Source organism: Bacillus rossius, chromosome 5, assembly GCF_032445375.1.
Source record: "Bacillus rossius redtenbacheri isolate Brsri chromosome 5, Brsri_v3, whole genome shotgun sequence".
In the NCBI taxonomy this organism is placed as follows: domain Eukaryota; kingdom Metazoa; phylum Arthropoda; class Insecta; order Phasmatodea; family Bacillidae; genus Bacillus; species Bacillus rossius.
Genome location: NC_086333.1, coordinates 83680301 through 83708255, shown reverse-complemented (window position 1 = coordinate 83708255; position 27955 = coordinate 83680301). Strand labels below are relative to the sequence as shown.

General features: G+C 40.5%; 1 protein-coding gene across 4 annotated transcripts in view; it reads right to left on the bottom strand.

The window, feature by feature from the left end:
• Positions 1 to 27955, bottom strand: part of LOC134532154 (E3 ubiquitin-protein ligase TRIP12) — a 61655-nt gene that overhangs the window by 9616 nt on the left and 24084 nt on the right. For 2 of the 4 annotated variants that reach the window (XM_063368515.1, XM_063368516.1), the window contains exons 11-23: positions 26555 to 26767; positions 19440 to 19617; positions 16990 to 17131; positions 14708 to 14891; positions 13437 to 13584; positions 12146 to 12331; positions 10201 to 10333; positions 8168 to 8289; positions 6092 to 6252; positions 5255 to 5449; positions 4148 to 4327; positions 2511 to 2705; positions 155 to 346 (exon numbers count right to left, since the gene is read on the bottom strand). In XM_063368515.1, coding sequence (XP_063224585.1) covers positions 155 to 346; positions 2511 to 2705; positions 4148 to 4327; positions 5255 to 5449; positions 6092 to 6252; positions 8168 to 8289; positions 10201 to 10333; positions 12146 to 12331; positions 13437 to 13584; positions 14708 to 14891; positions 16990 to 17131; positions 19440 to 19617; positions 26555 to 26767 — 2229 coding nt within the window. The remainder of the gene's footprint in view (positions 1 to 154; positions 347 to 2510; positions 2706 to 4147; positions 4328 to 5254; positions 5450 to 6091; positions 6253 to 8167; positions 8290 to 10200; positions 10334 to 12145; positions 12332 to 13436; positions 13585 to 14707; positions 14892 to 16989; positions 17132 to 19439; positions 19618 to 26554; positions 26768 to 27955) is intronic. The other 2 variants (XM_063368517.1, XM_063368518.1) reach the window with 2 other exon arrangements.

Here is a 27955-nt window from a genome sequence, read left to right as displayed (position 1 = left end):
ATTTTAATTACTCAATTGCGCACATGGCTCTAAAAAAAAAATTATGTTCGCTTAAAATCTTTGAGTTTCCTTTACTGTAAAACTTGCTGTTTGCAAACTTATAATTTTCTGAAAATGCTACTGAATGTTTTCTGAAGGCTTCTGCCGTGCGCACCAGGGTGTCGTCGATGTCCTCGTCCGTGTTGTCATCGTCCGAGTCGCCCGAGTCCTTGTCCTTGAGGCGGCCGTAGCCGCGCACCACCAGGTAGCGCTCGATGGCCTGCACCAGGGCCAGCGGGTCGATCTTCACCGTCCCGCCCTTCCACTGCTTCAGGTTGCTGCACTCGGGGTGGCGCTGCAGGTTGCACTGCGCACGCACCCACCGCGCTCGCAACGCTCGACAACAACACGGCTGCCAACAGCAGCGCATGCACTGGCATGCCCGCCTACTCAAAGAATTAAAAAATTTTTGACGTTCGTAACACACAAAAACCAAAGCAACCTTTTTATTGAAATTCAATAAACCACGTTAAAGGACAAATTGCCAAGTGACTAACAGAAGCAAACTAGACCAGTGGCTTCACCGGTACGCAACTGACGGCAAGGCAACAGAGCAAGCCCAGGAACAGACAACAAAAATACCTATACCAAACTCCTTTCATTCTGTTCCACCATTATCATGGCCGCATTCTGTTTGCAGGCATGCTGCGTGGCGATTAGAAATGGTATCCTCAAGCAGCCAAATTAATTTTAAGGAGATAGTGAATTTGTCTATCAGAAGAATTAAACACTAATATTCATCACTGTCCACCACACATGGCATAGTTTATAACCAATTTAATGGTAATTGTTACGCCTGAGCAAATATTAACACTTCAAAAAAACGAACATTCTTTTCTTTATGAATACTTGACATAGTATACAGCGTGAGTTTGTCATATACCAACGTATATTTATCCATTTGTGCTAAATAAATACTCTTTTTTTGATGTGTATTGGGACGTCATAATAAAAAAAAAATAAGCAATGTTTGAAACATGAAACAAGTATAAAGTTTTTTTTTGCTACTGTCTCGCTAAACAGTAACGGAAAAAATCACGTAAACAATCCATAACACGGCAAATTTGTCATTCCAAACTTAAAAACAAAATAATATTAGTATTATTTTTGTCACATGCATCAGTTGAGAGAGAGATAAGGGAGGGAGGGAGGGAGGGAGGGTAACAATCACCATGTATTACAACACCACAAAACAAAGACACTATTGAGATGGGCATTAAAAGAAGTAATCATCATAGTTTCAATGGCATTTAAATCAATAGACACAATCCAACTAACACCATGTGATACAGTCAGCTTACTCGCTGAATATATTTATATCAAAAAATATAAACAAATATCTATATAAAAAATGTAAATAATGGTTTAAGATTCCAGATGAAATTAGCAAAAATTGTTTTTATACTACCGCTAAACTAAAAAACAATTTACCTGCCTGCAGTTAACTACGAAAACTTGTGAAAAACTAGGGATTCATTATGTCAATATGAGCTCATTCAATCCCCAATTTAGAAATACAACATATAAAAAAAAAAAAAAAAACAGTTTTTTGTCAAATAGTTGCAATGGTTTTGACGGTGTTCTGCGGTTAGCAAAAAATATTCTGGATCAATATGTAGAGTAGCAGGTTGTGGAAAACAAGGCGAATAAAAATTGAAGTGAAAGATTGGTTGGTTGGATTAAGTAAAGTTAGTTGCAAAAAAATTAATTTATTATTTAAATATTTTAACAAACATTTTCCATATAATTATTGTAACTGACATGACTTAACCACCTTTCACTTAAGTAATATTTGCCTAATTTTCAAGAAGTTGTTTAATAAAATGGGAAATTTCTTTCTTCTTCTGGTATTCCGATTCTCATTCTTACTATTCAAATTCAATATCAAATAATTTTACATCCGTATTTGATTTGAACAAAAATACTGAAATTCCTACATGCCTAGTAATTATACTTTTAAATAAATTTTGTTTGGTTTACAACTCTGTTCTTTCTGCACTAGCAGAAAAGATATTTATTATGAACGCTACCCAGTCAACTGGCTCTCTGTGCATTGGTGTCCCGTTCAAATTTTGTTCCCAAGGTATTGCGAATACGGCTTTACCTCAGACTTCTCCTCCCCATCTACACGAAAATCCAGTTTCTTAACCCTTTGTGTTGTAGTGGTATTTCTATATCACTTTGAAAAGAAAACGTTACTATTCGCAATGTTTCAGTGGTATTGCCGAAATACCATCGCGTGAGTAAGCCTTGTGCTGCTTGCTATCTGGCGATCCTGACAAGAACAAGCAACATTGGCTGCTTTGATTTTTTCCTTCCGCCACGTCTGCTAAAAGCTACTCAATAGATTCCAATTTATTTTTTATATACTTCTGTGTGCCTCAAAGGGTTAACAGATCGAAGACGCGACTTACGCGTTTGCGAGTGTTTGCACAGGTAATGGAGTAACGGTAAGAGCGAGCGGTGCGGACCTTGAGCTGGTGGGTGTTGAAGAAGCGCAGGGCGCTGGTGCCCCCGCCGCGTCCCGAGCCGGAGCCCGCGGGCAGGTCGTGCACCTTCACGGGGAACTGCTCCAGCTGGGACACGCAGCCGCTCAGCTTGGCCACCAGCGCAGACATGCAGGCGGAGTTCCAGAGCGGGGCCGGCCCGCAGTGTGCCCCGTCCAGCTGCCACAGCGACAACCACGCCACTTCAACCTCCGACCCAGGCACAGCACATCAAAGTCAAAATAGGTGACGTGCACAGTGTCAGAAACGTTCGAATTCTGAACTTCCCGCGCTGCTTTGCCAGCAGCGCCGAGTTCTTCAAGTTGGCCGCCTGCCAAGGTGGGTAGCCCTGCAGCTTCCGGCAACGAAGCAACAGTTGTTGTTCAACCATCATGGCGGTAAGTCGTGCTATCGTGCACGCTCGCTGCCAATCGAGTTGTTCGCCGAGTGCATCGTCGTTAATTGCGTCGTTTTTAACTGGATTTTTACAGTCTCGTATGTCTCTAAGACAAAACATGACGTCTTCGCACAACATTGAAAAAAATCTCAATCCGTTATATGGCAATTTTTTCAATTTTCATTTTAACAAAAAAAAAATCCCTTTTACAGCTGTGAGTATTTTTTTATAACTTGGAGCTTTAATTACTTTTGTGCGTCTTGATAGTTCCTTGAATGTTTTCCATTATGAATAAAAGCATCACGCGAATGAGAACAGTCCAGGGCACAAATACACCGAGTCAATATTTTACATATTTTCTTTGGTGACAATTCTAACAAATTGTACTGCAAACAGGGGTGTTTGAAACTTCGGAAAAGTCGAAGTTGAAACGGAGCTTCCCAGCTTTGATTCAAAGTTAACACCAAGAATTTTCTTCAAAGGAATCATGAATCATCAAAACATGTTGAACACTGGCATAACTATGATTGATGTAAATTATCACTTAATTTATTAGAGTAAAATAGTGTTCAGTAAAGTACAATTTATTGTTATTATTTTTTTAGTTTCAAAAGCTAATATAATTTAAATAACATTCACGGTGAGGTTGGCAGGGGCAATCTTAATCTTATGTCTGTAATTTCATGAAGGTTGGCCAACATGACATGATTTACGAATTAAAAAAACACGCATATTTGTGTAATGCGCTGAGAAAACTGTAAATAAGTAGGAACAGAAAGATTTGTTTCATCCACACACACACACAAAAAGCAAGGCAATGAATACTTATCCATAGTACCTATCAAAAGATGGTTGACAGTGAATTGTCTATATGCGATTTAACAATTTTAGTTATTAATTTCTAATAACAGAGGTTCACCATCGTGGTAGTATCAACATGTTACGTTAATATCAGTTTCAGCATTAAACAGTTTTAGGGTATTTACAAATGATTATGCTGCACAGCTAACATTAAAATGGAACATTTTTTGTCCAAAATGTCCGAAAACGATATTTAAGATAGGTTAGTGTAAGTCGCGGACGAGTTACTTTTTTCCAATTTGTTTCTTCGCACGATGAAACATCATACTAAAACCTCTAAAACGTGGTTCTCGGCATATTCGATGTACAGATTTCCACTGAAGATGTTGGAACTGGCCAATAGTACTGCATGTGTCACACTGACCGGCAGCCCCACGAAGACGTGCAGGAAGTTGCGCAGGCGCTGGTCGCGGCCGGCGTCGGGCAGGCTGAGGTACTGCAGCAGCGCGCTGATCAGGCCGCTGTGGTTCACCTCGAAGGGTGAGATGTCAGACTGCGTCAGTATGCCCCGCAGTTCCTCCAGGGCGGACAAGCTCTCGCCCGGCTACGCACACACACCACAACTATTCCCTCGCCCCGTTCTACCGTTTACCCAATACCTAGATTTTTACTAAAAAGACTGTCTTGATTTTTCAATTAATTTCTTTTTTAACATAAAAAATTCCATCATGTCTCTCAGATGGAACACTAGCACCAGAAAGACAAAGATTCCCTTAACTTCTCTAAAACTGATATTCGCAACTGCACAATTATATTCAATCACAAAACAAACATTCTCATTGTCAATTTTTTACATGGAAAATAATCTCTATTTTTTTTAACGCTTATTTTCAGATTTTAATTTTTTTTGCTTAATGAAACACGTATTTACAAATGAAGGCTAGGCAAGGTAATTATTTAATAAATAATTATATAAAATAAGATAGCTAAATTAAAGGTAACTATGAAATATATTGACTCACAAAATATGAAGTTTCAAGAGAATTTAAAATGTGCAAGATTGTGTACATGTTTATAATTCAAGAAAAGCTATTCCAATAACAGAGTGGGAGGGGAGATGTGGCGGGAGGGGAGGGAGACAGGCCGGGAGAGAGGGGAATCGGGGCGGGAGGGGAGGGAGACGGGGCGGGAGGGAGGGGAGACGGGGTGGTAGGGAGGGAGGGAGGGAGGGAGGGGAGACGGGGCGGTAGGGAGGGAGGGAGGGGAGACGGGGCGGTAGGGAGGGAGGGAGGGGAGACGGGGCGGTAGGGAGGGAGGGAGGGGAGACGGGGCGGTAGGGAGGGAGGGAGGGGAGACGGGGCGGTAGGGAGGGAGGGAGGGGAGACGGGGCGGGAGGGAGGGAGGGGAGACAGGGCGGGAGGGAGGGGGACGGGGCGGGAGGGAGGGGGACGGGGCGGGAGGGAGGGGGACGGGGATGAGGGAGGGGAGACGGGGCGGGAGGGAGACAGAGGCTCAGCACAGGAACACACACCTGCGTCTGCAGCTTGTGGATGGCGGCCTTGAGGCGGGACAGCACGGACAAGGCCGGGTGAGGCGTGCCGCCACTCTCGCTCACGCCGTGCGTGTCGATGAACCGCGCTGCCTGCTCACGCACCCACGCACGTGCCTTCTCCTTGTTGCCCGCCGTCAGGTTCGGGTTGCTGGTGGACTTGGACATGGAAGACTCCTGGAACAAGGCCAACCTCCCTCAAAGCACCCGCGTGGCTACACAGTCTGACAACCACGGCAGAACCCACTTCCTACGTCAACAGCGATGAGACGGCACAACAAGCGCTGGAATAATAATAACAACAACAAAGTTATTTGTTTCATGATTTACAAGAATCCCTAAAAAAACAGGGATCTGTGAGTATTACAAAAAAAAATTGTTATTTTTGAATAATTTGATATGATTAGTACATTCCCCGATATTCACAAAAGTTTATATATATGTGCATGCTGCCACCCGTGGGTCCGCTATCGTGGCTCGTGGCTATAGCATTTTGTGCATGCATGCACATTGGACTTATGTAATCCATACTTATTTCATAGAGTTTCTGGTGCATACGAAAATTTCACTATCAACACGCCTAAATTAACAATTTAACGACATTGATTTGATTTAAAACAAATTATTTAAATCAAATTTGCAAAAAACTGTGAATAATATTTAAAAATTAAAAATGTATGCAATTTTTCATGAATGTTTTGTTATGACGTTATCAAGTAAAATTATTGTCCGTAAACCGACTTTACAGACAACAACCCCCTATTTTTTTTAAAATATATACATGAGGATCAGATATTCCTGTACTGAACCGTGTGTCACCTTGTGGAAGGGGCGGTCGGCCAGGTTGGCGGTGAAGCTGCGGCCCCAGCGAGCGGGGTTCAGGCTGGCCAGGAAGCTGGTGGTCTTCGACGTCGCCCCCGCGAAGCGCGACCTGGCCGTGCCGGTGGGCGTGGACCGGCCCGACGCGCCCAGCGACGTGGCTGCGCACAACACGAGTGCCACCGCCGTGCCAGCGTCTCATTTCACACCACCCTGGTGCTAACTATCCACCGAGGTGGACTCTTACCACGTGAATGTGTGCACATACCCAGTTAGAACACACTGCGTCGATGACCGTGATAGAACTGGTCACACTGTATTTCAACACGTGCACAGTCAATAACAGAATACCTAAAGATCACATAGTGGGACTGTTGGATTTGCAAATAGTGCTTACCCTAGATTTATATTAACTAATCCAAAGTGTTGGACGCTTCAAAATTCAAATATGGCGCCATTTTGCTGCCATTAACTCAAGCGATCTTGGTGGCCAGAAGGAAAGACTCAGTGGTTCATCTGGTACCGGCGTCATCGGACATCCGGCTATCGTTTTTGACTTTCATGTTATCTGGTTACAATTTCAGTACGAAACAGGGACAGTCTGCAATCTGGAGTCTTTTTTGATGAGTTTGGAAAAAAAAAAAAAAACTTTGCATTTACTGCAAATAGATACTGTATTTACCCGCGTATGGGTCGCACATATTACGCCGATTATTAGTTGAAGAAAGTGTAGTGCGATTCTTATGCAAATTCAAAACTTTGGGCGAAAAAAAAAAAATTGTCTCGTGATGACTAAGTCATTACATTCTCTCTTAGGTATGTATGTAAATAACTCTTTTTTTTTTTTTTTAACAAGTATGTTACGAGTAAGTATAAATTGTTTAGTTAAAATATGTGAAGAGTCGTGATAAGCACTATGATTGGCGCCATTGTGCTCTTCTGCCTAGCCGGCACCGGCCAGTGACATGACTGCTGGACTGCCAACGTCGTTCGGCTGGAGGAGGCGATGTCTAAAAATAAACCAGCCAGTGTGCGTGTGTGCATTCTGCATGTGTGTGTGTGGCCATGGGCATTCCTCCCTCTCTTCCTCCATCATACTTGTAAATGCCCATTAAAGGGCACAATTTCCACATGTCTATTTCGACAGGTTTTTAAGAAGCAATGGTGACCCAACATAATTTTTTTTTTGAGTGAGATTCCTCAGCTTTCAAAAGCAACATACCATGAATAAAACTACAGCCATTCCACTTCAAGCTGTCTTTTGATATTAGCAGGGGTTGTACAGCATTAGGGGCGATAGAGAGAAAAGTGGGCGCAAGAATGCAGACGCCTCACTCCCTTCCACAGTAATAAAGTAGCAGAGAAAGCAGACAAGAAAGGAGACTAAGGGTCACACCAGTACCATATTTCTTATGCACCAATTACCTGAGACAAGAAACAAAGACTTCACTTGAGTTATACCGTGGACAGATATATGATGCGACTCATATTTGAGGGCCACCCTTATGGCAAAACAGTTGGATTTTTACGACCGAAATTATAGGTGCGACCCATACGAAGGGGAGACACTCTCTTCTGCAGGTAAACACGCTACTTAAAAATTTAAAAGCATATATTGGTTATTTTTTTTATCTATAGTTGGTGGTTCTTGGCATTTTACACTTTTATTGTAAAGTATTCATGGCAATTGCACAAATTTTAAAAGTATTTGTGAAACATGACCTTTGTAAAACTATAAATATGATAAAAGATTCCCACCCACTTTCAAATCTTGCTACTTAATAATAGTGCCAGAGAATAATTTTTATATTGTATTAAAATTATAATTTGGAAAGAAAAAAAAAGTCATTTAATTATTATAGTAACAAATATATACAGAGAAAATTTTCACAGAGGTCTCGTACAGTGTGATAACGGAGACAAAAGAAGGGTAGAGAGATGACTACTCACAGCAGACGGGAGCAGAGACGTAAAGCACCGAAGGAAATTGGAGCAAACCTCAGTAATGCGTTGCCAATAAAAAAACTTATCGAAGACAAAAACAAGCTTGAATGAAAATGTACAGATTGAGCACACCTTTAGTGAAGAGATCCTGCATCATGGAGGAGGACATGTTGTCGTCCTGCCTCGTCTTGCGGCTGGAGGTCACCATGCGCTTGGGCGTGCTGCGCTTTCGCTTCAGCACGTCAGTCAGCCGCCTGCAACATCGGCACGCCAGCTCTCACTTGGTCGAATGTCTAGGCCGCAGTGAGGTCACTAGACGGGAAAGCTGGGAACGAACCTGCCGTGGACACTCGGCAGTTGCCTGGACTGATTTCGGGAAACCGTTACAGTCTTAGTTCAAGACCGGACCAGCATTCGCACCCAGGTTCTCTGGGATGTGAGTGCAGTGTGTTACCGCTTACCTTGCTCGAGAACATTTCGTACCCTACTTCTTCAGACAACATTCACTCAAGGAACCTCAAAAAAAAGTTGCCATGCTCAGTAAATATCATACGATTCAACAAAACAATAACTTCCATCAAGATTAAACTTAACTGATAAAAATGTACAGAATAGCTTGTCATGTACATTTTTTTTAAAACATAAAGTTATAAATGCATGACTCATTCATGTCTTCAAATAATGCTTAATATTTTTGATTGCTTTAACAAGTTAGCATGATATAATTTTTATACTCGTTCAATGATACTTTTTCTTTTACTCTAAACTAGAGCTGTATAGTTCTGGGTTTTGTTGGTCGGTTAATATAACATCAAAGGATCTCTGTTATTATAAAGAAAAAAGAAATCTTAGTGGTACACTATATATGAAAGAGGTTTACTGGGTCATTATTTACTTATTGAAATACATAGAACAGAGAAAATAGGTGTACATTTTTTGCATTAGCCTAAAACCTTATTTGTTCAAGTATTTTAAAATAAACCTCAAACTTTGGAATAGGTAGGCCAACTCTTGCTGGCAACCAAATCTTGATGGTGAAGATACATTATTATTTTCTGGTTCATCATTTTTGGTCCTCAATTATATATTTGTCTTACAATTCAAATGTAATTAGTTCATTATAATCAACAGTTTTAAGGTACTTTGTTTTATAATGCTATGTGTGACACTTGCATGCTTTGTTTATATTTTAATTGGAATATTGTACTAACAGCATATCAACAGAATGAAGTAACAGCCATAAAATTGTTGAAACTAAGATGGCGTCTTTCGGTTCCGGGCTCTCCCCAAATTCATTGTCACTACACTCTAGGACAGACAAATTAATGCCTTATTGTTATTACATCGCGATTCGTTCATAATAACCTCTCTTATCGCGTAACCGTCGCACCCATATTTTTGGGTGTCAAAATTTGGATAAAAAAAACCTCTCGCGTAAACGTCGCATGATATTTTTGGTTCCGCTATTAGATTCTGAGCGCTTTGTGTGGGTATTTTTTCCATATAAAACAAAGTATTTTAAATTAGAAATATAATATTTATTTGAACATTACATCTTACTTATTTAATTAACGTAAATACGTAGTTGTCTGATGCGTAAATTTTCTTTTAAAAACGTTTTTAAACGTTATATAGTTAACCTTTTCGTCTGCGTCGCCGCGATGTACCGCTTACACAAATGTAGCCAGCGCCCGTTGCAATCATTAATGTTTAATTATGTTGCTTCCCGTGTAGAGCGCGCACACGTAGCAGAATATCGATATCTCGCCGAGTGCATGCAACGCATGCTCTCTGTCGAGTGCCGAGGTAACTACATCTGATGGCCCGCACTCTTTCGTGGAGTATGTACTTACTACGGCGATAGACATGCGTTCGCCCGGCTTGCATTTCGATGACAGATTTTTTTCTATTTAAAGGTGTAAGGTTTTTGTTGCACGACTTAATAATTTTTTAAATTGTTTGGCATGCTCTTTTATACTTCACGTTTTAAATAAACTTATTTTCCATGAATTGGTTTTGCTTTCATGAATAACTTTATCTAACGAAAAAAATTTTTTCCGCATAATCGTCGCACCCCTACTTTTCAAACTTGATTTTAGAATAAAAAAACGCGATGATTATGCGAGAAAGATGATTATCACACACACGAGGTGGGAAACACTCACAGCTGCGAGGGGCTCTGGGAGCGAGCGTCGTCCCCGTCCACGGGCAGCAGCTCCTGCTGGGGGAACTTGCGGGGGGGCAGGGAGGTGCTGGGGCCCGGGGAGAACACCAGGCCTCCGCCCACGCTCGTCGCTCCTGCAAGCACCAGACACCACGCTCTTCACTCCAACACCCCCCTTCTTCCAGGCGCGACTGCCCAAATGCCATTAAATAACTACGGGTAAAATCCCACTTTTTTTTCCAATCTGAATCTCGAATTATATCTCAAAGAGTACTTCAAGTCAGGGACCCCAAAAAAAAAAAAATTATGTACAAGAAATGAAAAATGTTAATGATGTTGATGAAACATTTAACCCCTTAAATGCTTGTTTCACAAACTAAGTTTCCAGTATCAATACTTGAGTACAGTAAGTCCTCGGTTTACGTCGGGGTTACGTTCCTGAAAACCGCGACGTAAATAGAAACGACGCAAAATGAGCCATGTTTCATGCCACCGGCCGGCCACGACCCAAGGTCGGCCGGAAGCGCTGGCATACAGACGTGACAACGGGCAATTTTATCAGCAAATGACAACCGACAGCGTGGGAAACAAGTCCAACTAGTACTTCTCAGCTTTATAGAATGGTTATTTAACCAGCTGCTTTATTACCTTTATTGATTGAAATATAAAAACAGATATATAGTACATACTGTACGTAATATAAACGCATAATGCATTCAAAGTGTAAGGATACAAAGTGGTTTAGCGCTACACAGATTTTACTTTGAGTCATTCGCGGGAGAAAACAACTGTTTTCTTTTGGAGGCTGGTAAGAACAAAGTCAAAAGAAATGCATACATACAATAAAAGTACTATAAGTATGACAAACATTGAGAGCCCTTGATTTAAAATAATCACATGAAGTAATAAACACCTAAAAGAGGTTATACAATAGCGCAGCGCAATTCTTACAATTTACGTACGGGAATAATTCTAATAAAAATCATAAATTGCAGTGAGCTGATACTGTAGGCCTACTACAAACGCATTTAATCACGATAAAGTTAACAACGGCACGTTTAAAACTCCGGCCAACTCAATGATATCATAGCGAAGTGCCAAGGAGTTGGACGAAAAGGGGTAGGAGAAAATGCTGTGTCGTTGCGGGAAGTAGATAACACTTCTACGTGCGAGATACGTGGGTGGCCGAGCGGGCGGGCTGGTAGTATTGCATCACCGCGCGGAGAGCAGCGGAGAGCAGGAAGCGTCCCTCATGATGTATGATAAGATAAGGCGGTGAACGTGTAGCTTATGCTACATAGCATAAATTAACTACCGAAGGAAACAAAGAATTATAATCGAATTATACCTATACGGTGTTTTGGTTAAAATAAAGATTTACGGTCATTGTAAACGACGTTATTGTGAATCGGCGACAACTTAAATTGAAACATGAGTACTCAAACATTAGCGACGTAAATCCGAAACGACAAATTCGGTACGACGTAAATAGAGGACTTACTGTATTGTAATTTTATTTATATTATCACGAACACAAGAGACCAGACCGTGATGCCAGGTTTGGAACCGGCTGGGGGGCAATGCAAAGCCACTGATGTCATGCACCGCCCACTGACGTAATGCATGCCACGTGCACCTGGCCAGATTACCCCCCTCCCCCTCCAACCACAGCATATCATCCTTCCTCGGCGCCGTTATCTATCTCTGAGCCGCGTTTCTGGACTTTTCAGGAGTCAAGTCAGCCCGGGATGACGTGACATGTCACAGCCGCTCTCGTCGGTTCTGGAAAGACGACCCACTAGTATAAAAGCGCGACGCCGCCCTCCGCAAGAGTTCCGAGCGAGGTCGGAGAGTTCCGTGAGTGAAGAGAAGTGCGACATCGGCGAAGAGGGTGAGAGACCCCCCTCTAGGGATGGACTGGTCTCTACTCCTCACAATTTACGCACCCAGCACGATGCTGCCGTTGAGGCTGGCCGCCTGGAGCGACACCAGGCTGCAGGCAGACGACGGTCCCGGCTGGGGCTGGATCGCCTGCACCGTGGGCTCCACCTTCACCACCGCGTTGCTCTTGGGCGGGGACGCTCCCAGGGGCACCTCCGGGTCCGCCAGCTGCTTGATCTGGTGCATCACGCCTGCCACGCGCCCACCGACCTCCTTACACTCGAGAATATACCACACGTTCACGGCGAGGGCGCACATTAAAGGTCTTTAATCAGTCACGTTCAGAAACTGCATGCCGGATTATCGAACGGTGATGTAGTTTTCAGGAAATAGGATGCTGAAAAATTTTAAATATGAAATGAAAACGGACAGTAATGACAAACTCCGAGCGAACTCAAAATGACGGCAGTGCAGTAGCGTGACCTGCCTGACAAGTCAAAGGCTGGAATCCAACCAAAAAAATTCTAACACGAGCTACTCTTTCTATTGGTGCAAGATTACGGAATGTGCTGAACCGAAGTATTCTGGGTTTAAGATCCTTCATCATACTGGGAACTCCTCAAAAAATGTTTTACTGCTTTGCCCCGAAACTGTGCAGCTATGCAACTAGCAACGCATAGTGAATGAAAATGTTTAAAAAGTAGCTACAATATTACAGAGTGAATTGCGATAAAACCGAAATAACACACAAAAAATTGTGGAAAATACACCATAAACACCAAATCAAGTTAATACATCTCAATGCACCGAAATGTAATTACAACCATGACAGTCAACAGCATTTTCAATCAAAATTAAACTCTAATTTACAAACATATCAATCTTTTAAATATTACATTCAATTAAAGTCTGTACCACAATTAATGCAAAAAAAATTAATTGGAAAAAGGTTTACTTTTTAATATAGCAACTGTTACTAGTTCCTCATTTTTACATTACAACATTACATTTTTCAAACACAAAAATACTCACGATATTTTTTATTTGTTCAAAAACAGTTATCATTACAAATCATTAAAATGTAAAATAGCATTCATCTATCAAACAAAACAACACAGTTTTTGGAGAAATTAGTATCATGGACAATTTAAGTGTCATTTGTTGAGTAATATTCTATCTTTTTTTTTAATAAACAGATTTCATAAAAAATAAAACCATAAAATCTTGTCTCTATTAATAAGGTTAAGGAAAATGGGATGATACTTCACACACTTCAAGATATGTCGTGTTTAGAGAATCAGTGTAAGTGTTATAAGATATTCGTACCGGTGGCCACGAGACAGAGGAACCACGCACCTTCTCGGCGGAAGTGCACTCCGAACACGTCGGGTAGTTTCTGCATGAGTATGTCGGCCATCTGCAGCGCCCCGACCACTATCCTGAGGTCCTGCGACGCCATCATCCCAGCGATATGACTAGACACCACTTGGTTCTTCAGCACCTCCTGTGGCAAGCAGCTTAGCAATCAGCTTCCACACACAGTCCAACAGCTCATTGACATTGGGAACAGCTCAAGTTCAGTACTTCCGCTGCACCGGGACATTCTTCACCGCACACACTTTATAAACATCATGAAGATAACTGTGAAGTAATTTAAACTAGTTAGTCTAAAACTACAATTCCACCCTGGCTGTAAATATGTTAACCAATCAAAAATATTTATATTTCAGCTAACATTACTAACAAAAGAGGATGGCTTGCACACTTTTTTATTTCAAAACACAATAAAAATTTATTTTATTACTAATATTTTGCGAATGGTAAATTCATAAAATTTAAAACCAACACGTCTAGTTCATGAGCCCTGTATTACTCTACAACCATGAAGGCTATTTCTTATTTGCCCCAGCTGCAATGATCTCAAAATATTTGTTTAGAATGCAAAAAAAAATTACGGACAATAAAAAATTGGTTGTCTGTAAGTCGGTTTACGGGTTATAGTTTAACGTGACAAAGTCATAACCAAACATTGATGAAATGATTGCATACTTTTATGAATAAAATTGAATAATTTTTAATAAATTATCACTATTTTGTATGGATACAAAGGAGTAAAATGAAAACTACAATTTAATTGATGAATGTACTTTTAATTGCACGCATTAATTCAAATATGTTTATTACTTTAACGAAGAGATTATTTTAACTATAACTTTAATACATGTTTGCTATTTAACTTCTTCCAATCTGTGTTACTCAGTTAAGGATAGGACGATCATAGGAAAAGTAGGAAACGAATGGGAGTGTTTCAAGTTTAATGTGTCCCTAAAAAATTCAAATCGATGGTTGTTCCAATCGAGTGGAAGAGAGATAGATGCGGCGCAAGCGTAAAATGAGCGTAACGGGACACAGCGCAACGGGACAATGAGTCATCATTTTTCGTGCGTGCAGCCGGCATTCATCGATTTATTAGACGTTGTCACGTCAAAAAATAATCACTGAATTGTTTATTGATATCCTAGACATTAATTTATGCATTTTATTAAAAAAAAACCTTAAATGTTTTTATAAATTGGAATTTTTTTTGCTCACATATTTACGTTCCTGCCACTTGATAGACGACGCACCTTGAGCAGGTCGGGCGAGGCGTAGTAGACCATGCGCAGCAGGGCGCGCAGGCACTTGCATCGCACCGCCGGGCCGGCAGACGAGCTGTACACCTCGTACAGCACGCTGAACAGCGAGCGGATGAAGGACGCGGCCAGACCGCGCTCCTCGCGCAGGCACGCCACCCGCGCATCCCCGCGCACGCTGCCGGCACCGCACGCCGAGTCAACAACCAACTACACGCAACACTCTACACAACAAGTCATACTCGTACCCTCCTTTCTCGCATGATCGTCGCACCTATATTTCAGGGCGTAACAATTTGGATAAAAAAACCTCTCGCGTAAATGTCGCATGATGTTTTTGGTCACGCTATTAGTTTCTGAGCACTTTGTGTGGGCATATTTTCCGTATAAAACAATGGATATTATGGTAGAAATCTAACATTTACTTGGACATTACCACCTATTTAATTAACGGAAATACAAAGTTGTCTGATGTGTAAATTTTCTTTTCAAGACAGTTTTAAACGTTATAAACTTTTATCTGTTCCGTTTGCGTCGTTGCGGTGTACCACTTACAGAAATGTAGCCAGCGCTAGTTGGCGTTATTCGTGTTTGGTTATGTTGCTTCCCGTATAGAGCGCGCACACGTAGTCGAATATCGATATCTCGCCGATTGCATGCAACGCGCGATCTCTGTCGGGTGCTGAGTTAACTACATTTGATGGTCGCACTCTTTCGTGGTGTGTACTACAATGATGGACACGCGTTCATTAAGGCTCGCATTCGGATCACAGATTTTATTTTTCTATTTAAAGTTGAAGTCAGATTTTTGTTGAATGACATATTAATTTAAATTGTTTGGCTTGCTCTTTTATACTTCACTTACGTGCGACGATTATGCAATAAAACACATTAAGTCATTTTTTAAGCTCAGCATGCATAGATATTTATTTAAAAGTAGAAAAAAAAAGCACAAAATAACGATCTGTAGTAAAACTGAGATGGTGTGTAAAAACATTTCAAATTAGGTTGAAAATGGTGTGTGAACAATCAAACTGTTGTGTTATTGGTAGCATTGATCGTTTTAACCATTGCCGGGGGCCATTGTGACAAGTCAGAATTTTTGTTTTTTGAGTTAAGTCACGTACAGAATATGGTGTCTGTGGGTTGCAACGTTGAGAAGGAAGTGTGTGATGCAGGGCAAGTGTGGTGACTCGTGTGTGAAAAATTCCAGGGGTAAGATTTCCGTACTACACTCCAATTGATTATGTTGTACAGTACACTCCCGATTATCCGCGAAATTAAGTGGCAGGGCCACCGCAGATAGTGAAAATCGCGGATAATCCGCAAAAGAGCCAAAAATGGGAAAAAAAAGGAAACATTGATTTCAACTTAAAAATCTTAACATTTATGTAAAGTAAAAGTTACAATTTAAGTATAAATTTTTAAATGATGCTAAATTTTTTGTATTTTACTGAATAATTAACATACAATACATTTCAGCAATGTAAACATAAAAGTGCTCAACCATACGACTAGGAACAAAGTGCGACAGAGATAAAAATAGCAACGCGTGCCAGCCTACTGCCTGAGTTCCGAGAAGGCCTGTGCCATTTCACTGTATACTGCACACAATACACTCGTCAGTAGGGTTCAAAATTGCTCACTTGTAATAAAATACAGATTTACAAATGTGCTGTATTTTTTCGTAGTATGTGCGGATCATCCGCACCAGGGATCATCCGCCCGCGGATAATAGGGAGTTTACTGTTCTCTGGTTTAAATGAGATTGCTTCTGTGTGAACAAAGGAACTGTGGTAAACAGTGAAATGCTGTTAAGACATTTTTTAAGGGTCTGTATTCAAAAATATCTTAGGTGGCAGAACTCCTTAGATGGAAAAAGGAAAAACTATTAGCAAAATTGTGTGGGTCTAGGTGCATTTATAAACACCACCGACGGCTGCAGATTTGTTATGGAATGAATGTACAGTTGAAAAGTGTGAAATCTCTCCCAAAAACAATAAAGTTTGGGCACAGTTGCATTATAAACACTTGTCAAGATAGACACGTTAATTGTGTGGGGTACCAGTTCACAGGACATTTACCACGACGAGAGAATGACGGGAGAAATACTCATCATTCGCAGGTATTAGAAGTAATCGTTATTGTTCGGGGAAAATCATAAATGAGTTTTAACGTTATTGAATTTCGGATGTTAGTATGAGTTCTCTAAACTGAGCCTTACACACAGGACTGATCGCAAGGCAGCGAGGAGGGAAGGAGGGCAGGTTGCTCACCTGCCAGCACCGGCGGTCCTGTTGCTGTTGCCGCTGCTGACACTCAGGTTGCTCTCCGAGTTGGAGCTGAGCGAGCCGGCCACCGCCGCGTTGCTGGAGGGCTGCGAGGACGACGACACGACGCCCACGCTCACCGACGAGCCTGCCGACAGACACCGGCCACCGTCTCCAGCCGACAGACGCCGGCCACCGTCTCCAGCCGACAGACGCCGGCCACCGTCTCCAGCCGACAGACGCCGGCCACCGTCTCCAGCCGACAGACGCCGGCCACCGTCTCCAGCCGACAGACGCCGGCCACCGTCTCCAGCCGACAGACGCCGGCCACCGTCTCCAGCCGACAGACGCCGGCCACCGTCTCCAGCCGACAGACGCCGGCCACCGTCTCCAGCCGACAGACGCCGGCCACCGTCTCCAGCCGACAGACGCCGGCCACCGTCTCCAGCCGACAGACGCCGGCCACCGTCTCCAGCCGACAGACGCCGGCCACCGTCTCCAGCCGACAGACACCGGCCACCGTCTCCAGCCGACAGACACCGGCCACCGTCTCCAGCCGACAGACACCGGCCACCGTCTCCAGTCGACAGACCCCGTCCACCGTCTCCAGCCGACAGACCCCGGCCACCGTCTCCAGCCGACAGACACCGGTCACCGTCTCCAGCCGACAGACACCGGCCACCGTCTCCAGCCGACAGACACCGGCCACCGTCTCCAGCCGACAGACACCGGCGACCGTCTCCAGCCGACAGACACCGGCCACCGTCTCCAGCCGACAGACACCGGCCACCGTCTCCAGCCGACAGACTCCGGCGACCGTCTCCAGCCGACAGACACCGGCCACCGTCTCCAGCCGACAGACTCCGGCCACCGTCTCCAGCCGACAGACTCCGGCCACCGTCTCCAGCCGACAGACTCCGGCCACCGTCTCCAGCCGACAGACACCGGTCACCGTCTCCAGCCGACAGACTCCGGCCACCGTCTCCAGCCGACAGACACCGGCCACCGTCTCCAGCCGACAGACACCGGCCACCGTCTCCAGCCGACAGACACCGGCCACCGTCTCCAGCCGACAGACTCCGGCCACCGTCTCCAGTCGACAGACACCGGCCACCGTCTCCAGCCGACAGACACCGGCGACCGTCTCCAGCCGACAGACACCGGCGACCGTCTCCAGCCGACAGACACCGGCCACCGTCTCCAGCCGACAGACACCGGCGACCGTCTCCAGCCGACAGACACCGGCCACCGTCTCCAGCCGACAGACACCGGCCACCGTCTCCAGCCGACAGACACCGGCCAACGTCTCCAGCCGACAGACACCGGCCACCGTCTCCAGTCGACAGACCCCGTCCACCGTCTCCAGCCGACAGACCCCGTCCACCGTCTCCAGCTGACAGACTCCGGTCACCGTCTCCAGCCGACAGACACCGGCCACCGTCTCCAGCCGACAGACACCGGCCACCGTCTCCAGCCGACAGACACCGGCCACCGTCTCCAGCGCAGAGACTTCACCTTCGTCGTGTCTACGACTCAGAAGCCAAGCAACTCTAGACTGTGACCACAAAAACCGGCGATCCTTAATAAAAAAATCTTCTAAAGTAAATGTTAATTCTCTTAGCTTAGAATACAGGCTACAGATAGTAATATATATGACAATTTTTCTCCAGACATCTAGATTTTTTAATATCAGTTGTAGTTTGCATGGTTGTAATGTTATGTGTGGTCTGTATTTCAGCGACAGATATTATTTATTCACTGAGAAGGCTGCATCTGCCAGTTTGCATGAATGGAGACTAGAAATCGTTTTAAACGTTTCCGTTGCAATGTTGGGAAATAGTGCTACAAACTGGAAATACAGTGCTACAAACTGCCTTTACAAAATATTTAAAATGTGAAAAATGAGCAATGCAGAACATGCATGATAATGAAATATTTACAGGAATTTGGTACGTTGCTTAAAAACTTATTTTAATAAGAGCCCAGTAATTAAAAGGGGAGGGATAAAACTTAACTTTTAACTTCATTTTTGTTTTTACATCACCAAATGTTTGTTCATGACCATACGGTTTACCGTGGCATATGACACAAAATAAAAATTAGATTATTCACATGGTAAATGAAGCTGCTATGACCACATGCAGTAACTTAACAGTTTCAATTTCTACTTTTGTTTATTGTTTGTCAAAATGTTTTTGATGGTTTTGCTATTGAATGCAGTGCTGTTGCAATATAAATTGTGGGAAATGCTTTTGCATGAAGCGGGAAAGTAATGCAGTAATACTATATGACAAAGACGGTAAAACAAAACAAACAATAATCACGGGAATTCCTAAATCCCGGGTACGTAAAATTGAGATTCTACTGTAAAATTTCAATTAAAGCACCCTTTCATTAGACAGCAGCAAGTCAAGAAGAGCAATCCTCAGAAAGAGATGAGCACGGATGCACAGTACCTGTGAGGTTGGCAGCAGTGTCGTCCATGACCACGTTGTTGGTCGGGTTTATACGGCGTTGCACCGGCCGGGTGGTGCCAGAGTCTTCGTTTATCTGTTGCATTGAGTGGAAATCGATGGTGTAAGTGCGGCCAAGAGTCGAAAGGCTTATCTCATCCTCTCCACTCTGGTGGGCCGCCTGCCACAAACCAACCAGTAAAAAACTCTCACTTTCGTCCCAACAACAGCATCAAATGTAACAGGCAAAACTGTGACTCAGCAAAAAAAACATCTTAGTTATTCAGATTGGTTTAACAAATTTGCAGCCCCTGTTATATAGTAGGGATGGGTCGGTACCGGTTCTCGGTTCCTACGGTTCTCAGCATTTTAACTGGCACAGAGAACTGCAGCTAAAATGTCGGTGCCGGTGCCGGTGCCGGTGCCGGTACCGGTACCGGCAGTATAGGAAAACCCTTTACGAAAATAGTCCTTCACTACAACTTAACTGCAGCATTAAATGGGTTAACTCACATTCAAATGATTTTTTTTTTGGACTTCTGTGTGAATAATATACATCTCTAACTATAAAATAAATTACACGTGAAAATATATAATATTCTCGTCACATCTGTAAACAAAGTACGTTTTACAATCAAAACAACAGTTGAAGGTTCCATAGCTGTAGTTCACCGATGTGTGCAACTCTATAACGTGTCTAAGCAGAGAGATGTGAACAGAAAGACACCATATTTGTTTCACTGGTTTTAAAAATAGGCAGCTAACTGAGTTATTGAACCGTAAGTAAGTATGACTGGTGTATAAAGAACAATTAAAAGTGCAAATTCCATAGTATATTTGTTTAATAGAATTGATGATTGATTTTAAATATTTCCGCAATAATTTTCAGCATTCTAAAATTTTATGCTATTTTTGCAAAGCTGTGGAGTGTAAATTCACTGCATTCGCAGCCATCTAGCAGAATGGCTAGTAACTTTCTCTTTTAGGCAAACAGGATTGCTTTGTAAGTGGCACGCCTTTGTTTTTAGTGGTGTTAATAGCGTTGACGAATATCCCGCGGACACGTGATAAAAGATAATGTCTTAAAAAATTTTTTTTTAATTTATTAAATTTTTTTTAGCAACGTGGTGTATAGTTGGTTGATGTATTTTACTATTGACTGGTCAAATGCAATGCTTGTTGACACTTCTAAAGTATAATTATTCCGTCAAAATAGTGCAAATTGTGTAAGAAATGGCATCAGAAGTGTGACAGTAATTTACTGTTGACTGTGCAAACTGAATTCAATGTAGGCAATAAGTTTGATGGACAATTTAATACAGTCAAACCTCTATCATTTTTCAGGGGACCAACAAAAAAATTCAGTAGATGCAGACATTCAATAGATGTGGACTTCACTCTAAGAATTTTTAAAAAAATAATATTCCAACCTCAAAATTAGTGTCACAAATATATCAGTTACTTGTCATTAAAGTTAAATCAGTTGAAAAATAAATAACATTGAAAGTATTTTACTTAATTCAATTTACACTTGCAAAAAAAAAAAAAAAACATACACACAATAAATCTACATGGCAATTAAAGTCTTTTTCAATATCCTGAAGTATGAAATATGTTTACTCATGTCATCAAATGTAGAGCTGTACTGAAGAAGCCGATTTTGCCAATATTTAGTTGAATCGGCATTTCTGCCGACTTCCGATACAGTACGCTTGTTAATTTTCGGCCGATATTACTGAAAAACGAGAGACTGCCATAACCTAAAAATCCACGAGTATCCTTTTCACTTTTCGTAGTAGTACTGCATTCTTTCGGATCGCATTATTTCTTCGCAACATGTGCCAAACGTACATATAAAAATTTAACATCCTTTTTTTCAATAATGTTCTTTAATTTTAATATGTCATAAATAAATACATTACCGTCATGGTAAATATACTTTTCGGTTGTTACGGTAACTGTAGTGCAAATGTAGTAGCTATCGTGTTTCTGTAGTAATTATGGTATCGACAAAGAATTTTTAGTTCTTTTTATGGTAATTATCTTAGGATAACAATTGGGTTTGTACTGTAGTTATGGTACATCATCCATATTTCTTCGTAAGGTGTTGTTCATTTGTCTTTTCTTCATATTTACGTGCTCCATTACTTGGCTGCAGATTTAAGGTGATTTTTACTACTGTATACTATCGTTACTGTTTTTATGACGGTTTCTTTCCAAGAAATGGTGATTTCTGCAAAATCTTTATGGTTAAACGATCATCTATTATAATTTATAGTGACGGGACCACATATTTTGTACGATCAATGCGGACAAAACGATAATTCCAACATCGGTACAAGCAGACTTTTTTAACCTTAGTTGTATGGCAATATTGCCGGGACCGTAGAAAGTATACGATAAACACGGACAACCGATACATGCGAGTTCGATAGATAGAGGTTTGACTGTATGTTAATTCTTTGAAAGTTCACCATCATTGTATTTATTTACATTATTGTAACATTTTCTTTTTATTCCTATGTTTTAAAGGAGGGTTTATGTAGATTTCTTGCGGTAATTACTAGATTGATATAGTAAATTTTAGTTTTATTAAGTGTTCTCTATATTATTCCGAATTAATTTTTTTATTAATACATATTCATGGTTGCTACAGAAATAGAATCTTAGAATTCCCTGACTTTTCCCTGTTTTCCAGAAATTTAAAAGAAAAATTCCCTGACTTTCTTTTGAAGTACATACCATAAATATTAACGTGCATATGATTAAATGTAATATAAAAATTTCAACATGAGGTAAAATAAGGTGTTTTTTTTTTGTGTTATTTTGACGGCAGAATTGCGAATGTTTTTTTTCCTTCGACATGGCTAGTGAGAGCTCTTCGACCCATATTGCTGAGTTGAATACTTTTGTAGCACAAAGTGCAGTACGCAGAATTTATGTATTTAGCAGAGAGTTTGATATGCTGAAACTGTGGCTCCTTGAGCCAATCCTCCTTAAAAGTAGTTTTCTTCGACATATCTAAGCTAAAAAAAAAGTACATATTAATATTTTCAGGTTAGATTAAAACATTGTTTATGAATTCTTAAAAAAATATAACAACACAAATACAAAAACTATTACAAATTCACACCTAGCAATATAACGGGCCTACTTAGAAAATTACAATAGCAGCATTACAACTTGCAATACTCTTACAATCTTACAATGTTAACTAACGATTCTGGGGAAAAACATGTTCAGTTATGCATATTTTGTATACATAATGTAAGTGTCACGCAACAGAACTCACGGATTATAACGGTTGAAAAAAAGTCATTTATAAAAATAGGTAGAAAAAAATGCAAAAACATAACCGCACACAAAAGCCACGTGTTTTCATATCAGCTTGGTAGTTTTCAAAATGAGAATTAGTATTGCCTCTTTATCAAAATGCACTTTATTTTCTTACGATCGCATCAAAAACTAACTTCACCTGAAACCCCTTTAAATTCACGTAATAAGCTTTGTACTCAACTTATTCCAAGTGAAAATAGCCTTCAAAAGATAAACGACGCCATGCCCGTTCTGAAGTTCACTGCATGGAACGGAACATAATACAAAGTCTCAAGGGCAAATTAAAAAGGAGCAAAACACGAACAAATGAAGGCCTGGGTTTGCTAGTGAACAAACCAGTACCTGGATTGGCCAGAATTTATGGTGGGTGGTTGTAACAGCATATTGCAACGGACAATCGTAGACCAAGTAAAAAAAAAACGTTGCAGTTGCCTTGTGCCTTAAGAGGCCACTCCAGTGTTTCAGGGGCACTACGCAACCCGCGTTAACCTCATAAGATTCAATGCTATTTTCATTTTGCTTATAACTTATTAACTAATATAGATTTCGAAATGATTCTTGCTTAATATTAGGGATGGGACGAATCCACATTTTGGTCGAATCCGAATCCTTGTTCGAATCCTCAGTGTTTGTCATCGAATCTCGAATCCCAGTCCCACACTAAACTTCACCACATGTTATTAAAAAAATCACACATTTATTTTAATAAATTACATAGGCCTATGTATTAAAAAAATCACATGTGTATTTATAAAATCATAAAATAAGTGCATAGTGTATACACCTGATATAAAATAGAGACAAATAACCTCAAAAACCACACACGTAAGTTTGCATCTGTCTAATTCTTTGTTAAATTAATCCTTCCTATGTTTTCAATAAAATATGATTGTATAACAGACACCATTTAAAAAAAGTTACGTTTTTTCTGCAATGTTATATTATTGAAGGTTGGAAATGATTGAGTAGTTATGCTAATTGACAAAATGCAGTGTAGTTTATCTTATGTTTGTGCTATTTCCGTTACCTTTATAATATAGTTTAGGTATACAATTTTCTAGAGCTGGACGAACCTCAGTTCTCTGGTATCGAACCATAGCAAAAAAATTTCGAAACCATCCTAACCGAACCTCATACAGAAATAATTGTTCTGAATTAAAATGAACTGACCACCAGCATTTTGGTCTTTAACTGAATGGTGAGAAAGAAAGGTTCTCCAGCCATATGTAAAATTAAAACATTATATAGTTTAACTTTATTAAAACATTGCAAAACATTTTATAAGTAAAGTTTTTGCAATAAATAATGAAGGAAAGAAAACAGTTGAGAGAAAATCATTTTGCATTTAATTTATTTATATAGGTATATACTTTTAATTCATGAAGAAGTTCCATCTAAATTTCAAAAAGACTATCTTCCTTTTTCAGTCTACACTAACCTTCATTAAAAAAAAATAATAATATTAAGATGACGAACATTCAGCATAAGGTCACATAACATATTTTTGTGGTAGACATAACCTAACATTTTTAATAAGTAAAACTTTTTAATAGGACATAAAAAAAAAGTCGAATGTGAATTAAGTTACCTATCTACATTACAAAACCCGCTGACTGCAGTTGCTGTTTTCTTGGAAGAAACTTTAGACATTTTTTTGGGGTGGTTCTGGGTCATCTGGGTCGTCATTATCTTTTCTCCATTTGGAAAACTTAAAAGATGTAAGCCTGCTCATCGCAAATCACCTCAAGAACAATAATATTGTAAACGTAACGTAAGAATTGTGGTCATAGAAATTTGCGTCGGAAAAAAGAAAACACAAGAAATAATGATGGCTGCCGCGACTACGCTAGTCAACTTAGTACCGTACTGTAAAATTTACTGGACCAGTACTTTTAATACACATGATTAAATTAATATTTTCAGTACCTGACTGTTATAACCAAAAAGGCCAAAGAAAATAAATACATCCCAGTAATTTAAAATACGTAATTTACGTAATCATTTCCTACCGCAGTTGTCTTGTATTAACTTGATCACGTTAGTTTTGCCGAAATACGAGAGTTATCGTACATGCGCTTTAGTTTAAAGTATTGGGTACGCAAGCTTTGGTGATTTTACAATTCTTCTCGTACACGCACTATAGTTATAGGTATAATATACTATACATTTGGCATTTGTACGATAGTTTATATTACGTAGTACGAGAAATGCATACAAAATTCTCTAAAGTAAACAAAAAACAAAGCGCGCCTATATGAAAAAATGCTATGGGAGTTATGCGACGATTAATATATTTTTATATTATTTTGTCTGCGCTTGAAACTGTTGAGGCGACGATTATGCGATAAAAGTCGGAATATTACAAGTAATGATATTTTGTTGTGCTGTGTTGTGAATGGTCTCAAATGGGGGTTAGAAAATTAGAAAAACGTAATTTTTTTTAAACGAACGTTCGGTTTTTCGCATATATTTTAAGAGGTTTCGAACCGAACCGAACGTAAGGTTTCGGTTCGGTTCTAAATCTTCTAACTTCGCCCAGAACTACAATTTTCAATTACTACCTAAAACTCTTAAAAACCCACCTCGAATCCCATCTCGGATCCTACGAATCCTCGAATCCATACGATTCGGTATATTCGACGAATCCAAGATTCGAAAATCCCATCCCTACTTAATATGTAAGACAACGATGCTCTTATCAAAGCCCCTTTCTTCAAAAACGTGCATAAATTATGGTTTTATACTAATCTTTACTAATATGCATAAGTGTATTGTCTAGATTAGTATAAAACCATAATTTATGCACGTTTTTGAAGAAAGGGGCTTTGATAAGAGCATCGTTGTCTTACATATCAAGCAAGCATCATTTAGAAATCTATATTAGTTAATTAGTTATAAGCAAAATGAAATAGCATTGAGTCTTATGAGGTTAACGTGGGTTGCGTAGTGCCCCTGAAAAACTGGAGTGGCCTCTTAAGCAGCAGCCTTTTAGCGGAGTCGTTTGGTAGCGGTACGAGCGCATCAAAACAAAGTTTTGTTTGAATTATAGGCAACTTTAAAATTTCCAGAATTCGTAGCATTTTCCCTGACATTTCCCGGAATTCCCTGACATTTCCCGGTTTTCCCGGTTTTCTAGTCCTTTAGCAAACATGATATTACATTTTTAATAAGTTGGTGTGTTTACTGTAGCTTGAAACAGTGCTTTTTTTTGTAGCCAAAACAATAAATAGTTTATTACTTAAAACACCTCATAAATAATGTGTGAATAATATTTATTTTATTGTTTAAGTCAGAACCGAGAACCGGGAAAAAAAAGGAATTGATCCATCACTAGTCTTAATGAATAAAATACCATTAAATATTAAATTATATCAACGAAAAAAAAAAAAAACTTCAGACCATATCATGTCAACACGAAATGTGCTCTGCTTGATAAGAATTGGTAAGAATTTATTGCCTGGCATTATCTAAAGCTACCCCTTATCATTTTTTCAAGTCAATCTTTAACAACTGGCTTTAAAAAAATGTTTACGAACGCACATTGATTACCAGAAACCTACAGGAACATGCAAACAGTTCGTGCCAGCTTTCATTGTGATTTTTATGAATTTATTTCTGGAAATTTTTTAGATGTGTCGATGGATCGTGACAAGACAATGTACTGGTAAAAACGGGGATGTAGTGCATTTTGGTGGGAAGCAGAGGCCAGAGGCCAGTGGCCAGTACCTCGATGGTGCGGGTGTGGATGGATGGGGGATGTAGCAGTGGCCAGTGGCCAGTACCTCGATGGTGCGGGTGTCGACGACGCTGTAGGGGTGCCACAGGCCGCGGTCGTCCCTCCACTGCCACTGCACCGTGTCGGGCACCGCGTGGCTGGGGCGCTCCAGCAGGCAGTTGACGGAGAAGATGCCGTCCTGCGGCAGGCGGGGCATCAGCTCCCCAATCAGGCTGGTGATCTCGTACAGCTCCTGGGGGCTGCGTGCCACCAGCTCCACCTGCGCAGTCGTCCGGTCGTCGGTCCATTCCCCGCCCGTCCACGAGTACCACGCCGATACCGTACGTGCGCACAGAGCTTCCAATCAAACACTAATCTCCTAACATTTCCCTTTTTGAGAGCAGAATACAGTAGAAGTTGGATTTAAAGCAAAAAAGTGTGTATGGCGCGTGGACATGAGACTTGTTGCATGAGTTGTGTTGGTGTTTGCAGAACCTGCTGTTGATTTGGGACTGTTAGATGATATTTGCATTATGTTGTGATACATAAATTATAACATTACTGATAAGTTATTCAGAGTATTTTTAAGTGTGAAAAAATGGTTAGGTTTAATTAATTAGTGATGATAGTAGTGTATTTAATAAATTATTTTCCCAGTTACTAATACAAAGCTCTTTTGTTTGATTTCTTGTAAATACTGCTAACGTTTGAATCAAAATAATCCACTTAAATTTTTACTAAACCAGAGTGTTTTTCTAATATAGATGTGTTTGTTTAATAACTTATATTTTTAAATAAACGTACAAATATCAGTCTGTGGAACAAATGAAATTCTTCTCTTGAAAAATTATAACCTCAAATTCAGAATTCAATATCGACTTTAACCCTAGAAAAGTAATCTTTGAACATTCCTATAACACCGCGTGCCCAACTATACCCAATTTGTAAACTCAATACAAAAAAAAATATTTGTTATTTGCAAATCTAATTAGTATAAATAAATTTTTACTTCCAACAATTGCAATTAATGAACAGGTGATAAAGGCAGGCGCTATAATTTCACACATACTTAAATTTTCTGTATCTTTATACTGTGGCCAGTTAGCAGGGTATTGGTTGCCTAATACTCATTACAGTAGAATACCGGTACAACGTACCTCATTATAACGTATATTTCACTTTAACGTATTTTTTTTTAAGTCCCCGCCAAAAATCGTATCTTCACCATACAAAACAGTTTCAGTTTAAAGTATCATGTTTTCACTATAACGTATAAATTCTACTAGAAGCGTGGCATTACTACACTAAAATTTACTTCAACTGGTAAATAAATTTCCAGCTAAATGATTAATGTTGTAGAACAAACATACACAAATACCACCGCAACATATTTTCTAACCTCTAAACCCTCAAAACAAAGTTAACAAACAGTTGCGCGCGCTACCATAGATTAAACCGTACGTAGTGT